Source organism: Eucyclogobius newberryi, unplaced genomic scaffold (assembly GCF_026437365.1).
Source record: "Eucyclogobius newberryi isolate DKJ021-1_F unplaced genomic scaffold, fEucNew1.0.hap1 SCAF_15, whole genome shotgun sequence".
NCBI classification, from domain to species: Eukaryota; Metazoa; Chordata; class Actinopteri; order Gobiiformes; family Gobiidae; genus Eucyclogobius; species Eucyclogobius newberryi.
This window is the reverse complement of record NW_027315779.1, coordinates 16,971,521-16,988,228: the sequence shown is the minus strand read 5'-3', so window position 1 is coordinate 16,988,228 and position 16,708 is coordinate 16,971,521. Positions and strand designations below refer to the sequence as shown.

Below are 16,708 nucleotides of genomic sequence, written 5' to 3'. Positions count from 1 at the left end.
TTCATGTGACAACGAAACACTACATTTTGACATTGTTACATTGTTATGACTTCTTCAGAGAGGAAAATAAATGGACAATTATTCAAAATATTACCATGATTTAAGGTTTTAGATAGTACGTAATCCAACTACGTACATTGCAAATCATCCAATAGAATAAACAACTTTGATATTATGCTTCAGTGCTGACAGCGTATCAGATTTAATGACATATAGCTGATGCATTTTGAACAGTTCAGCAGCTGTAGTACACATTTATTTCAAAAACATTATTTTTTTCTTGCTATACATGAATTTATGCATGTAGTCTTTTCCAAGGAAGAAATTCCAAACCAGTTTCTTAGCAACCTTCAAAATCCTTCTTTCTTTCATGAAATTTTGCTAACAAGACTCATTCACCGATGTAAAATAATGCATGGACCTGCATATAATAAGTCTGACAACCAACCACACCCCATTCTGATCACCTTAAATCTTTAACCTTTTCCTGTTTTTCATTCCATTTGAAGGACTTTTGACCATTTGATACAAAGAATATTTTGAATTTGTGTTTGCTATGCTAACTGTCACAAAGATCACATGTAGTAGTTACATTTATTCTAACTTGAGCAATTTTTTGAACAAATTGTACATTTCAGAGTAGTTTTCTGACACCATTCTTTTACTTCTACGTGAGTAATATTTAGTTTGAAGTAGGGTTGCCAAAGATTTGAAAATCCATCCATCCATCTTCTGCCGCTTTATCCGGGCCGGGTCGCGGGGGCAGCAGTCTGAGCAAGGACTCGCATACTTCCTTCTCCCCAGACACTTCCTCTAACTCCTCCGGGGGGATCCCGAGGCGTTCCCAGGCCAGCCGAGAGACATAGTCTCTCCAGCGTGTCCTGGGTCTTCCCCAGGGCCTCTTCCCGGTGGGACATGCCTGAAACACCTCCCGAGGGAGGCGCCCAGGAGGCATCCGGAACAGATGCCCGAGCCACCTCAGCTGGCTCCTCTCGACGTGGAGGAGCAGCGGCTCTACTCCGAGCTCCCCCCGTGTGGCTGAGCTCCTCACCTTATCTCTAAGGGAGCGCCCAGCCACACGGCTTGAAAGATTTGAAAATCCGATACGAATCAATACTAAAGCTAGTATTGAAACTACTAAATTCTAATTTGAAGTAAAACATCGGTATTGAATATTGAGCCTATTCCTTGGTATCAAAATTGAGTTTGAAATGTTAGAATTGTGACACTCGTTTTGAAGTAACGATGCTCTTGCCGGGAAAAGGTTTGGTTAATCTTTCCACCCTGAGTAAGTCTATTGTGATACAAGCTTTATGTTGACAGTATAAAATGTTTCGCCCTAACTCTCTAATATAATTTTAGATTTGGTTATTTTTGTGTCTGTTCTCTGGAAATACTATAATCTGTGCATTATTTCATGTTTTGTCTGTTATATAATATATTAATAATATATTAACTCAGAAACCATAAATTCAATTTGAAACTTTTACTCAGTTCTCAAGTTTCTCCAAATACTTTTTTTTACTCTTGATTAATTTATTCGGTCACTGCGTTTTACTGCATCTTGTATAATAATCCTTTAAAGTAGTGTTACTCATTTGTTGGCCACTTTGATCAAATTTCATATCCTTGTCACTGGCGATCTAAACATAATTCAATTATGGCCGAAAATATTGATTAAGCAAGATTTCCCATTCTTGTTCTCATGGTGTTGTTTGTGTGCAGTTTTCAGGGAGCCCTACACTGTCCGCGTAGCAGACCAGCGCTCAATGCGGGGCAACGTAGCAGTGTTCAAGTGCCTGATCCCCGCCGCGGTGCAGGAGTATGTGAGCGTCGTGTCCTGGGAGAGAGACACCGTTTCCATCGTCCCAGGTAGGCAGCGACACGCAGCTGTGTAGAGGATCCTGGGGCCGATTTCATTGGGTTTCCATGTGTTTTTGTTTGTGTGCCTGTTCTTTTGGTGCCCCGCTGAGTGTGATATGTTCAACTGGACTCTAAACTCATGTCTCCTGTCTACTCACTGTTCTGGATCACTGAGCTGGTCCCCTCCTCCCCCTCTTTCTTCCTTTTCCCCATCTCTCTCAATCTAACAAAGGAAGTTGTCTGTTGTCTGGACGAGGTTTTGAGTTGAAGATGTTTCTAAAAGGTTCTTGCAATTCTGAGGGATGACTAGCCGGAGAACTGAAATTCTACTTCCTTGAAGAAAGGTTTTTAGAATAGAATTTCAAAATTCTTGATAACTTAAAAAAAAAAAAAAAAAAAACATATATTGAACAAACTTTAATTACATTTTTCTCAAGATTTTTACCCACCACAGACTTATCAGACTGTGATAATGATCTTCTGACCATCTTAGTTTGAGGCCTCTTGTTACTCTTTGACATCTAAATCAACTCTTTTTTGGTGCTTTGACTCTTTACATCGTGTCCTTGAAGAACAGAGCTACATTCAGAGACACAGGATGTCAATAGTGGTGTGGCCCCCCATTTGTCTTCATTAACCTCATTTGTATGTGTGTGTCAGTGCGTGTGAAGTAACACAACCATGTCTGCTCTTTCCGATCCTCGGAGTGGTTTGTAAATACATGTTATTATGGGCAGAATTACTGTATTTATTTTGTCAGCTGCACTTGCTCACTTCTACAAGCTTAATTTTATTATAACATAACATTAAATGCTTGCTCTAACAATGAAGCATAGACGGATGGGGGATAGAGGAGAGGATGAAGCAAGGAGGGTAGTAGGACAAGAACGGCCTCGGGTCTTGGCAGATGGCTTTTTTTTATGCAAAACACACAGACACTGTCTCTCTTTCGCACACTTACACACTAAACCTTATGGTTGGTGTTTAGGTTTTTCCTTTATCACAAACATTAGAAGAGTAATAACTTTGCTTTATTTTTGCACATTGTACTTGAACTTATTTAGTGCTTATCAGAATCAGAAATGGTTATTGCCATTGCCAATGAACAAAAATTGATCGACGCAACATAAAACAATAAACCAATGAACAATAAATAAGTCATAACAATAAGCTATCAGATAAAAAAATGATAATGAAAATAAAAAAATAGGCTTGATTATGCACTCACATTTACAGTTGTACACAATACATATGTAGTGCAGAAAGTGAACAGTGCTGTGATTAAATTATGGAAGTGTTCATGAGTCCAACGGCAGAGGGAAATAAACTGTTCTTGTGGCGGGAGGTTCTGGTCCGGATGGACTCATAGTATTCAATATTGTCATTAATTTGGGGGGAAATGGGAGTCCTATTGGCATAGTTATTTTCTCAAAACAATGTCAAATCTAAAGATGTCAAGATCATTAATTTTGGCTTTAAATAATAATGATTAATCAGATCATAATATAAATGTTAGTAACTACAAAACTGTAATTGTGACAATTTTAGAGGCAAAAGTTAGTAGTAGTTAGTAGAAGTATTGTATATCTAAATGATCACTAAATCTGTGCCTAAGTATCTAATTTAAAGTTTGGATTAGATTAATGTCATTCTGGCCTTTCTGTGTCTCATGAAAGTCTTTAGCCAAACTCAAATCCTGTTGTAGCATTTGCTGATCCGTGATGAGAATAGCTTTGCCATGTGTAGCCCATCCCCAGCACACATCTTTGATATACAGTAGAATCGTCTGTGTTGAGTTCACCCCGGGTTCACTGGCAGAAGACTCTTATGTGGAGGTCTTGACAACTCTCCTCTCCTTGTTGGTACATGGTTGTCGGTGCTGCTGTGCTTTGCTGTGGCTGCTGTGCGTAATTAGGGCTTTATAGGTCAGTTGATGAGCGGCAACTATGGGAATCAGATGTTGAATATGGCAAGACTGTTCACCTCAGTAGACGTGGCTGGAGTCAACCTTGACCATAACCTTCCTGTCAATCAACACGAGACATCACCATCATGTACAGCCACAAATGGCTTTAGTGCAATGACAGTATGATTTTAATGTTTTTCAGTTCTTTTGGCTGGTAAATTGCTTGTTATTTTACCATCTGAACATCTTTGTCATATGTTTTAAAGTATTTCCTAATCTGGCTCTGTGTTTGTCCTGTCTGCTTCTCTGTTTTGTTTACTACCGCACTAGTGGTAGTGTCCTTGTTGCTCACAGCCTTCTTAACTAATAGGACAAAGTTATTGGAAGTAAACTGATCCATGTGTGTTGTTTTCAAGAAGAATACATTCTTTGACATTCAGACAATGCTCTTGCTTGCAGGTAAATGCAGTAGAATCATGTCACATTGTGGTTATGTAATATGTTTACCCAAAATGTCACTGATGACATTTGCTACTGATTGTAACTGATCGCATTTAACTCGACAAGTCTCTCTTCCTCTCCTCCTCCTCTCCCCTGCTGCGCTAGTGAAAGACCTAATGAAGATGTGAAAATTAAAATTGATTTTGAGATTGAAATTGAGAGCTCACTGAGTCATTGTTTGTTTCTGTCACCTATCTTGCCTGTTGCTTATTTTTTGTCTTAAACCACAGTGAGATTGTGTGTGTTAGGAATTTGGCAAAACTCTGGTCAATTTTTTTTTCTCCTAAATGCTTTTAATCCCAGTGTGCAATGGACACAAGACGAGGCTTCTTTACCTGTCTCTAGATGAAACTGTGGACCAAAATAGAAACACCATTACATTCTACTCATCTGACTTGCGTGTCTTTTATTTAGTTCAGTCCCCATTAGCTGTCTCCGTGGTAACAAATACTCTGCCTCTCACGTTGATGAAGATTAATTGCACTAGACTAGAATATGTAAAAACTAAATTTCACTTATAGACCAAACAACCACAGTACAGTATTATTATATGAGATTGAATTAACATTGACATAACAATAATATCCTTATTTTATGTATTCCTTCACTTGCAATGTACTTATTTCTTATTTTTACCCCATCTTGTTGCCAATGAATGATTTATAGACATACTTGTGTGGCAACTACATAAGCCCACAATATCGTGTGTTTATGTTTCCCTTGGGTATATTTTTTTCCTGGAGGATTGTCCCTGATCAGTAGGAGGATCACATAGTGAACTGCAGACTGGGTCAATGACATAACACAATGCTGCCGAGGCCTCTGACCCTCAGCAGGTCCCATTTTGTCAGAGGCACACGTTCCCCATCTGGAGTTGTGCGGTCTATGCTTGTGTCCTATTGCCTGTCCCACTTTAGTGTCCAGCTAGGAGAGTAAAAGATTTTATATGGGAGGGGTACAGGCAGACTGACCTATTTCCTTCACACCAATCCTGTGCTAAGCCTGCGCTGTGTGACCCTTGTGAGACAATGGACGTGTGGCTCTTTGAAGAGGGATCTGAAGGAGCAGAGCTGGTGAAGAAGTGTAAAAATGTCCACAGTGTGGGTCCCGTCTCTGAGGGTTGTCATTCTGAACATCACAAAGCTCACTGGTGGTTGTGATGAACAGAGACTATCAGCAGATGGCTGTGACCACATGGTGGTCCACAGGAGATGCCTTCTCCATCTAATCCACCTGCAACACTGTGTGCTTATGTGTCTCTGGTCCATGTGAGGCTGAAGAAACAATGTCACTGACAACGTTAACTCTGTCCTGTCAAACATGTGTGATGGAAAAATATTTAAGAAGTACGACTTTCATGTAAAAAAACCAAATGTGTTCTGTCGTTAACCTGTCTGCATTTGAATGGCATTATCTGGTCTTAATGTAAGCTTAATCTGTAATGGGGTCTACAGGGCTACTGCCGAGGTCAGTTACAGGCTACATTTCAGATCAATTGTGGTCCCCAGGGGGCCCTGCTGGAGGTCAGCGTGACTGACACCACACACGCTTACATGTACACACTGCTATACTGGGGGTTAATTGGGAGCACTTTCAAAATGACTGAACTTTCAATCAACCTTTGCAATAAACACATTTTATATATTTACATTTTTTTTTTTTAATTTTTTTTAAGGTTTAGCTTCAAGAAAATATTAGACATTTATTATGTCCCACATTGGTAAAATTGCTTGGAAACAGCTTTTATTCCGAATAAAAAAAAAAAGATAGCATACAATTCACTTCTCATGAAAGGATAACTGGTTTATATATTGTGGCCACTCACAGTAAGCTATTGAAGTCTGTGGCCACACAGGTGCAGGGACAGCATGGCAGAGGGACCTCATGGTGAGCCAGAGTGTGTAAATCTGTGTTTGAGTGCTCAGAACAGGAATACATTAATAAGTTCGGTTGTCTAGGAATGTCTGGCCCTGTGGATACCACTGGGAAACACACACTGAAGTGTAAATATACAAGGATGTCTCTCTTACACATGTATTTCTCTTTGTCTGCACTCAAAACAAACACGATAAAGCCATTTTCAGTTTTTTTGCATGGACTTGCTGAAAATGGAGTGCTCATTAAACATTAACTGTGGCTACATTAAGGCGGCTCAGCTCTGCTGTATGATGGCTGTCCCATGGTGCTTGGGCCACTCAGCTGGGACACACTGTGACGGGGAGGGCAGGAGCACGTGGCGTCCCCAGGGCTCATCGAACAGAACCCACGGACCACCGAACCGCCCCCCGCTCTGTTGTTCATCTGCTGTGTCCCGTGTGGCACAGAGCGGGACATGGGCAGGGGGTCGCACATAAGACATGCAGATGAGGTTTTGGACCATGTATCATTCAAATTAATGTAAACATATGAGAGCTGCTGAATTATATTATATTACATCATTTCGTGTGCATTAACAATACTTGTGTTCAGCACTCTCTCACATTTGAGCCAGCTTAAAGTGACAGGGTCCAGAAGCAGGTCAGGAACAGATGGGGTGCTGGCAGCTATCTTTGACTAAGTTAGGCTGAAGAGGCACGTGGGTGGGTGTGTTAATTAGCCCAAATCTGTGTGTGCGAGCTAGCAAGGCACAAAAGGCATGATTATCTCTGCTTGAGGGGCCCAGTTTGGGATAAGGTGGTGGGGGTGAGTGTGAGAGGACCTCAACAATGAAGCTTCCTAAGGCTTTGTGTGCTTAGAGCAGAGGGCAGACAAGTGTCGACTGTTATCGACTATTTACATAGTACTACACATGTCAAATCTTGTGCACGCGGCATGCTGCTCACTGACTGGCCCTACCTCTTTGTGTCTCAATCAAATACATACAAGCAGTGTATCAGTGTCAGCCACAGACCGAGGCTGAGAGGACAGGCCCTGTGAGCACATCACTGTCACAAAGAACTGACCACTGTTTACGCTGCAAACCACATCTACTCGAGGAAAGTTTCTGAGCTGTGTGTGAAGTATGTTGGTCTCACATCTTTTAGTCTCACTCACTTTTCCCTTTTGCTTCTTTCCTGGACCGGTTCACAGATTCAATTGTAGAAATTTGTTGCTGTATACATTTTAATTGATGTTTTGCCAGTTGATCTTTACATTTTGTCTGAAATTTTGACCCATTAACAAACGCAAAAGCTCAAGTGACAGCTTTGAAAGAGAAAGTAGATGTTTATGTGGCACAGACTGGGTTAAGAAATAGGATTTGGGAGGTTTCTGCTCCTTTGTTAAGGCAAGTGAAAGACAGATTAATGCAAGGCGATTACTGTGGGATCTTCTAAGGAATTACATTTAAAGAAATATACATCCTAGCCGTTATTTAGAATGAAGATAGTAACATTTCAATCAGTTGGTATTGTGCTGGTTATATACACATATAATTTGATTCTCTAAACACTTTAGTTCATTTGTCCACACTAGTATTTTCCCCTGCATGCATTAAGTGTGCCGAGATGGGATTACTGATGCTATGTTCTTACATCTCTAATTTAGACCCACTGATCTGTAATATTAGCTGTCCAAACACTCTCTCGCCCCTTAATTGACCCCAGTGCGCAGAAAAGTAAAAGACATGTCATGAAAATAAATAGCTTTTGATACATCTGTGGGATTTGCAGTGGCAACACAATACATATTCTGTTAGCCAATCAACTCTATTAATACAGAGAGAAATGATCAAACAAACCCGAGATATGCAGCGCCTCATGTCAGGACAATGAGGTGCTGTCCGGTGCTTCTGTCACCACTTGTGTATACACATGTTCTGTTATGGTGCTTTATTTGTTTCAGTGCTTTTTATCAAGGCTATGCCTGTAAATTGTTATTTGAATAACAAACTTTTTTTAAGACAATACAATTAGTTTTTTACCTTGTTGACATTTTTCAGCTACATCTTCAAAACGGTCACCGGCGTTGGTGACGTGTCACTTATCAGAAAAACCATACATCGGTGAAAGAGGACGGGAATTCTTCATCTGAAAAAAAGAACACAATAAGAAGTGTGAGAAGGAGAGGGAGACTCACAAGAACAAACAAAGAAAAAACAGAACAGAATCTAAAGTCAGCCATGTCAGACCATTGCAAAAGGAATAACCACTTTATGGTCTGGGACGGGGCAGGGGGTCTGGGACCAGAGAACAACAAGTTCAAACACTGGATCAAGGAGGCCATTGAAATCAGAAAGCAAGGCACGACGGGGCTTCACTCTTATCCCACACATGGGACACGCTACTCCAGAGACCATCGGGCGACAGGCCAGCCTGGATGACCCGTCAGGTCCATCAGGCTCACCATAGAGAAACCATAGTGACAGTTTTGAATATGGCTCGCAATTGAGTAACCAAAACACGCCAACAAGGTAAAAACTAAATGACTGTCTTTCAAAAAAAGTTTATGGACTGCTTTTTTTATCTGCGATCCATGTGTATTTTTTAATTTTATTTTTGGATAGAATCAAAGGAATGTCAATTGCCACAATTGCGTTTGCCATCTTTGTTGAAATATCATTTTGGAAAAGTATTTGAAAGTAATAGGGATTTTACACTGGAATTTTGGCAGTATCCACTAAGTAAATCGGTTAGTGTCACAATGAATGTGTATTGAAAATGAAACGGTCTGTTTATTTACTATTGCCAACTTGACTCACCGGTAGTTTTTATTGACATAGTTACTTTAACAAGGCTAGTTCGAGGTGCAGATCATGATTTTGCAGTTTTTTGGCTAAACACTTGTTTGTGTGGACATGTGTTTTTTGTCAGCTAAACCTCTAACCCTCTCGGCTCTGGTCAGTGACTCCTCTGCCACCAGTGGTCTAATGGGGAGGGACCAGGCAGCTCACTCAGTGCTGCTAATGCAGTTCACTGCCTCGGGCAATGGACTAAGCTGGAGTACACCGCCTCACCCAGAGACTTGAACATATGATAGCAGACATGCACTTTACATCCTAGCCACTCCTACTGGCCACTAGAAGGAGCTTCAAAACAATTTGTTGTTTTACAGAGTTTCAGGTTTTTTGGGCGATCCAGTGAAGGTGTGTGCTCAGACCACAGTGGCACACTTTCACTGTGGTGTATCGGGACATAGATGTGCTTTGTGTATATGTAGTTTTCTCTCTCCTGGGACTCTCATTATCACTGCTGTCCCAGATGTCACCGAGCACATGAAACACTCGTCATGAATAATGGAGTCCTATTTCTACATCTCTCCCTATTCCTCTTGCTCTCCATCCTCTTCCCCTCCATTCCCCGTTTCCTCTGATGTTTCTACTGATGCTTAATCTCCTCAGCAGTCCGTCTATCTGAGATGGTCCATTTAGCTTTATGCGGCCTCGTCTGCCTGTATGCTCTGGACGGCTTTATGGACTGGAACGTGGCATCACTGCGGCTTTGCGTTGAGTTATATCTACAGAGATGTGCTCTTTTGCATACCAAGAGTTACGTCCTGTCTCCGACTTGGTCAATGTGCAATAGACGGCACCCGCTCTACTCACCCCTGTGTGTGTGCTCCCCTCCCCCAGTGTTTACTGTTGAAAGTCACACAGGGCAAATTGGGACATAGCAGTCAGCGAGGCAGAAGCGACGAGGAGGCTGCTGTCACCACACCTCCCCCCTGACATTTCTAAGGGGTCCCATAACTTTGTGTCAGAGACCCCACTTTATTCAGTATAGAGGAAATGATTGAAAGATGAGGTAAGCAGTCAGAATTGGTTTAGAAGTGCGGGCGGCAGCAGGAAGAGACAGTGAAGCGTGGCTTTTTAATGAAAACATGACAGAGCCTTCTCAACCCTCCTCCCTCCCATGTCCACGCATCTTGTCGCCTTTTTAAAAATGGCCAGTGCCTGAGACAGAGTATTTTTAACGCCCAAATTACAATTCTTCACTCATGCAGGGAAGGCCTCAAGTGGAAGTGTTGCGACTGAGCTCTGCTTGAGCTGTTTGGATGCGCTAGGGTGGGCTCCCGTCACACAATCAGTTGTAACACATCAGTTGTGCCAATAAAACACGCTTTGAATATGAATTGAAAGGAGTTAAGAGGGCGCCATTCATAGATGTTCACTAAGTGTGCAGCAGAATAAAGATTGGGAAGTGTATATATTTTATTGGCTGACACCTGCTTCTACTTGGGCTTTTAATGTATACAGTGGAGAGCTTAGAGAGAGCATCGGGAGGGTGGAGGAGCCGCAATGTTAGAATACAAATGTGGATCCTTTTTTGCATAAAGGTTGAGTGGGGAGCACAGGACAGAACGACTGACTATTCTTCATATTGTTTCCCTTCTCCTTTTGTCTTCTGATTTAAAGTCAGTGCACCAACTCTGATTGGTCACGCTCTGGCATAGAACTGTGAGTGCAATCTTGGACTTCTGTCATTGACCAAGACAATAGTTTATGTTCAATGATGTTTTGTCCAATTTTAAATGCACTACCACTCATGGCGTCTGCATTTGTTTGCAGCAGAATGTTCCTGCAGCTCAAAGAACAGTTACAGAAGCCTGTTTTTGGTGACAGTCACAAGTCTGTGATCTGCTCCTCCCTATGTGTCTCCACTGTGGTTAGCTGGACATAAATGGAGACCAGACAAGAGAACTTTTGATTGATATTGATATTTGTTTGTTCTGTCTTCAATTTGCTAATTATTTTATTGATAATGTTTATTGATTCAGATCTTAGTTTTTATTGATTATTAGCTGAATATAATGGGCCATTTGGAAGAACGATTGGTATTTAAAACATCAAAACAGTTGCAGTGTAATTGAAAAACAATGATTAAAATGTAATAATTATATAAGTCCACTGTATGATTGTTTATGTAATTTAAATAAATTAATCAATGAATTAATCAATCCAATAAATTAATTTATAGATGAATTTATAGCATGAAAATATTTTTAACGGGTTGATATAGTGTATTAACCAATTAACTGGCTTATTACTATAATGTATTTCATTTGATATGGTGTTTAAAATAAATTTAGATTTTTAATAAATGTTTAAATAATTGCTTGTGTTGGTAAAACATTACTGCTGAAGAGCCAAATTAAAATCCATATATATTTTAATTCTAACTCACAGATATGATTTTAAGGGTCATCTTAACCTGTTCAGTCAGTCTTCATCCACGTCTGGCTACTGATTGTGGAGGAGTTAATCCCCTGACCCTCTGCTGCCTCACTCATTATGTTTACTTCTGGTTGTCTAATAAGAAGTGAAAATAGACTAACCTTCCTTTAACTGGGAAAGACCTTCAAGGCAAGGATCCACTGCTTTGGATCGTAAACATAGTTGAGTAAGACCCCCTTGGGATCACAGTCAGAGATCTGCCGGGGGGAAACAGAGAGGCCTGTTCGATCGCTTGTTATCTACTTCATAGAATTAACTCTCACAGGAACACAATATGTTTCTGATTTACTGTTATATGTATTTTGCAAATGCAATTTGCTAAATAACCTTATTGTTATTTCATTGTTTTATTTAGTTTATTTATTTGAGCAATATCAAAAAACTGTAAACAATACATTCCAAAAACAATGAAAAGATACAACAGAGTGGTGTGCAAAATGATTACGGACCTTTATCCTACTACTGTCAAATAATCTTCTATAACTATTAGTCTTTGAGTTGGTTAAGTTTTAATCTTTTTATTCACTATAACCAAATGATACAGAACTTCCGAGAATCAAATGTGATCTTGAGCTCCACTAAAATAAACTGAGTTGTTTGAAAAAAAAAAAAAAAAACGGAAGAGAGGAGAATTTTGTCAAATATTTGTGATTGGATGAACCCCATTTGCATCTCATGTCTATATTTAGCACTCCCCGCTGCTACATTTCCATTAATTTAATTTTCCACTATCATTTGTTGGTCACACACTTTCACCGCTGTACACTGCAGTGCAACAGACAACCTTAATGCCTCAGTGTTGCTGATTGTAAACATGCTGTGCTTTAATAATTGCTAATGCTGGAAACTAAACAGGATGGCAGTGAGAAGACCCTAGCAACAGGGAGAGGAAGAAGAAAGCGTGAGAGCGGGAGGGAGGGGGGAAGATGCAGAACATCAATAAATAATGGCCCCACTGAGGAGGTGGAAATATGGGCCTCGTTATCCGTGCGCCGACGCCTTCATTTGCATGTGAGAAAATGAGGCTGATACTAACTCATACTGGCTACAGTATAGACCCTATTTATAGCCCAAGTGTCACGCCTTTTATTTTACACATTTGTTAAACATCTATTTTCTCATGATTTGCCTTTTCCCTCCATTGCCTCAGTTTTCATAGTCTGGTCGAAAGGCGGTTTCAGAAATCCAATAAATGACTCAGACTTTTATTACTCCAGAGAGGTCTGTAAAGGCCATGCACTATTAATTATTGAGAAATGTATCTTTTTAGAACATAGACAGGAATCACAAGTAGACCTTTTCAAAACAAAACTGTCTAAATGTCATGGTTCAAAGAAAACAACAACAACACACAGTTTTTTTTTTAACAGATTTGAAAAATACACGCACACGCACACGCACACACACACATGTTGGATGATATGTATGATTATAACCATATTTTAAATTAAACTGAAATACAATTTTACATTTCCATCATAAGGCCAGTGTTTACCCTGCTAACGCAATTAATGCACTTCCATGTGACTATTACCAAACAACATCCTATAATCCTCAGGGCACTGGAGCGTCTTTGAGTAATGCTTCTTTCTGGGTGAAAGGACTCTTTATAAAAGCATTTATATTTGATAAAAAATACTTGAACCTCTAAATGGTTCCTGTGGAGACTTTTTGTGGATCTGTGAGTGCTTCTATTTTTCAGCTACAAGGGCCCTTTAGCGCTTCCATTTCATAGGACACGCGTAAGGCAACAAAACCACATTCATAAAATCGTCTTTAGCCGTGACATGATTTAGACAGGATCCGGAAATAAATAATGAATCTACATATGATTGTTATTACATAAAGATTAGCCTTTCCCATAGGGAAATTTGTCTTCTGCATTTGACCCATCCTTCAATGCCGCTGGGGGTGTAGAAAATAACAATTATATTCTAAATAAAAAATTATAAAACTAGGAAAATGCATTAAAAAAAATGCATATTTTATATATGTATATAATATTTCCCCCCCATGTCTAAATCATGTCGGATAACGAGAATTTGTTTGTCGGGTGTATATATATATATATATATATATATATATATATATACACCCGACAAACAAATTCTCGTTATCCGACATGATTTAGACATGTATATATATACACATACTGCTTTTGACATTAACAGAAACTGCATAGACTCATTGTGCATTTCTGCATGTTTTGCTGAGCCGTCTGCACTTGTACATGATGTGAAACATTGGCTCTGTTTCTCGTTATCTAGTCAAGTCAGCATGAATAAAAGCTGAGGGAGCACACTGATTTAGTAATTAATATTTTACTCCATCTGCCACTCTGTTCATTGACTGCAAAGTACAGCCAGCCAGTAAAACAGTCCAAACATTGTCCTTAAAGATCTATAGAACTCCTTTTGTGAACAAAAATTACTACCATTTTCAATACAATAATGCAAATCAAATGAATAGTTTGTTAAGTCTGAAAGCGTGGTTTTGACAGACCCAGTCGTCTCTCCCTGTCTGTGTCAGAGTGTTGTGACAGGCGAATAGTGGGTGTTGTGAGAGTCGCAATCCTAAAGTGCTTATTATCCTGTAAGATTTAATTCTGGGGACAAACAAAGGCAGCTGTGCCTGTTCTCAGTCATACAAACGTATGCACAGTCCATCCATAGCAGCTACCTATTTGTGCACCCATTCACCCTGAAGACACCCGGTCAACACAGACTTATAATAAATTATTCATGTTAAATAAGTATATATTGTACATTTGAAAAAACAACAACAAAACACTAACATTTTGGAAGAAGTGTATATACTTCAACACAATGTGCAGTCTATCTCTGCACTGTCTGTGTGTCCTCTAGGCTTTGATCATTTGCCAGGTTTTTGGACACAACATTAGGAGTTTAGGTAGTGCCAACTGTTCAGGCAGCTGTTTGTCCTTAACACAATATGTTTTTGCAATGTGAACAATACTATATCTGTACCAGGTTTTTTGTATGTTTGTGTGACATTATTAATGTGTGCCTTTTATTGTCTTTCTGCCCCTCAGGTAACAGGTTCTCCTTGACCTCCTTTGGGGCTCTGTACATCTCAGATGTTCAGAAGGAGGATGCCCTCTCCACCTATAGGTGCATTACCAGACATAAGTACAGTGGCGAGACACGCCAAAGCAACGGAGCCAGGCTCTCTGTGATGGGTAACTATCAATTTACAATAATATAACTCCGTCATTTTACTGAGTTATAACTTAATGTGTATTCTAACATATTTTTTCAGACCCCAATGAGTCGTCTCCCACCATCCTAGACAGTTTTCAAGCAGGAGAAGTCTATGCAGGCCAGAGTATCGAGCTCCCATGCATAGCAGGAGGTTACCCCAGCCCCACAGTGCGTTGGCTAAAAGACGGCCGGCCCCTGCCTTCAGACGCTCGCTGGACACGGCGTTTGACTGGACTGACCATCAGTGACCTGCGGCTGGAGGACAGTGGCAGCTACGCCTGTGAGGTCACCAACAGCTTTGGCTCAAAAGAAGTGTCCGGACAGCTCCATGTTATAGGTGTGTGAGTCCATACACTCACCAAATGAGCTGCCACACTCCCACTCCATCGCCTCTCTGAGACGAGCTGGCAGACAGGGAAAGTCAAGCTCCTCTTTTACTTGAGCTTTGAGGCACACGTATAAGTTGCATCTTGAGTGTGACAAATATGTGTGTGAGTCGTGTGATGCCCTGTCATATCAGCCCTCCAAACCCCAGACAGGGCAGTAATTCACTCAGACTGGATCCTTAACACTGCTGCCAGCACCAGTCATCAGAGAGAGGACTGCGAGGATGACAAAGATAAAGATGAGGGGTCAGAGAGGGGACTATCTCACATCCAAAGACTATTGGAATGACATTGTCTGCCATCTGATAACACAATAATAAAAATGGGTGGAGATAAATGTACATTGTGTGAGCCATTCAATAAAACAGAGAGTGCTACAAGGCTAGACAGAGTGGAAGACGAAGGATTTGCCAGTGGGCACATCATGGCAGCACACTCTGTGACTCTGACAGGGCAAGGGGGGTTTGGGAGGCGCAGCGATGCCCCCCAGCACACACCACCAGCTGCCTTATTGCTCACTGACATTTTGCACATAGACATATATAACATACACACGCTTCACACATAGAAGTGGACAGAGATGTGAAGAGATATCTCCAGCTGCTATTTAATGAGTGTGTCCAACTGATTGTGTCACTGCTGCTGATTGTGCCTTACTCCTTCCATTCTCTCAGACTTATAATGTTCGCTAAATTCATACATCATGCTTTATGGTCCAGTTTAATCTATGTCATACATGCAAAAATGTGTACCACTTTACATCTTTTCATTGGACATTTTTTTAAAATTTATTTTTGGTTAATCTGTTTTGATTTTCACAGTTTTAAAGGACATTCAAATATGACACTAAACAATACTATAAGACGGACACATAAAAACAAATACCTGAATAAAAGATGTAACAACAAAGATCTCTTCCCCTTAAAACCTGCCCCTCCCACCCAAAAAACACCAAACAAGTAACACAAATACATTATAACATATACCACACAAATGGAAAATAAAATATCAATGCAATGAAGCTTTTGTTTCACAAGTAAAGTTTTCTATAATAATTTGTCAAACAAGAGGTTTTAATATTTGCATTTTCTTTATTCAACATCGCCTGCTGTATTTACATGTTTTTCTGTCTTTCCTTTCCAAAGACCCACTGCGTGTGAACTTGTCGCCTAAGAACTTGAAAACAGGCATCAGCAGTACGCTCTTCTTCACCTGCTCCGTGGAAGGCTCCCCAGAATACATGATCAGCTGGTATCGAAACACAGAGATCATTGTCCCAGACCAGCACATGTCCATCCAGGGCCAGCACAACGACACCCTTCAGATCACTGCGGCTCAGAAGTTACACTCCGGCGCGTACCAATGCTTCGCCACCAGGAAGGGCCACACCTCTCAGGACTTCTCCATTATTTTGCTTGAGGGTATGTGTACTGAAACTCTGTATCCAACATCATGTACATGCACATTGACACTTAGAACCCTACCAAAATGTTCTTTTGGTGGTTAGAAATGCTGACATTGTCCTGTAAGGTACAGGACAATGTCAAGTACCGGTAATCATATTACTGTGCCCTCTGTCTGAAATTAACAACTGAATAATATGTGCAGGTGGATATTAGCCACATTAGTTGATAATTTCACGCCAATGAGCATTACAAGTATGACTATAAATACCTTGTGT

At 40.4% G+C, this 16,708-nt stretch overlaps 1 protein-coding gene across 5 annotated transcripts in view; it reads left to right on the top strand.

The window, feature by feature from the left end:
• LOC140360919 (cell adhesion molecule DSCAML1-like) overlaps positions 1-16,708 on the top strand; it is a 41,082-nt gene that overhangs the window by 8,685 nt on the left and 15,689 nt on the right. For all 5 annotated transcript variants that reach the window (XM_072446395.1, XM_072446397.1, XM_072446394.1 and 2 more), the window contains exons 3-6: positions 1,726-1,872; positions 14,473-14,619; positions 14,700-14,978; positions 16,173-16,448. In XM_072446395.1, coding sequence (XP_072302496.1) covers positions 1,726-1,872; positions 14,473-14,619; positions 14,700-14,978; positions 16,173-16,448 — 849 coding nt within the window. The remainder of the gene's footprint in view (positions 1-1,725; positions 1,873-14,472; positions 14,620-14,699; positions 14,979-16,172; positions 16,449-16,708) is intronic.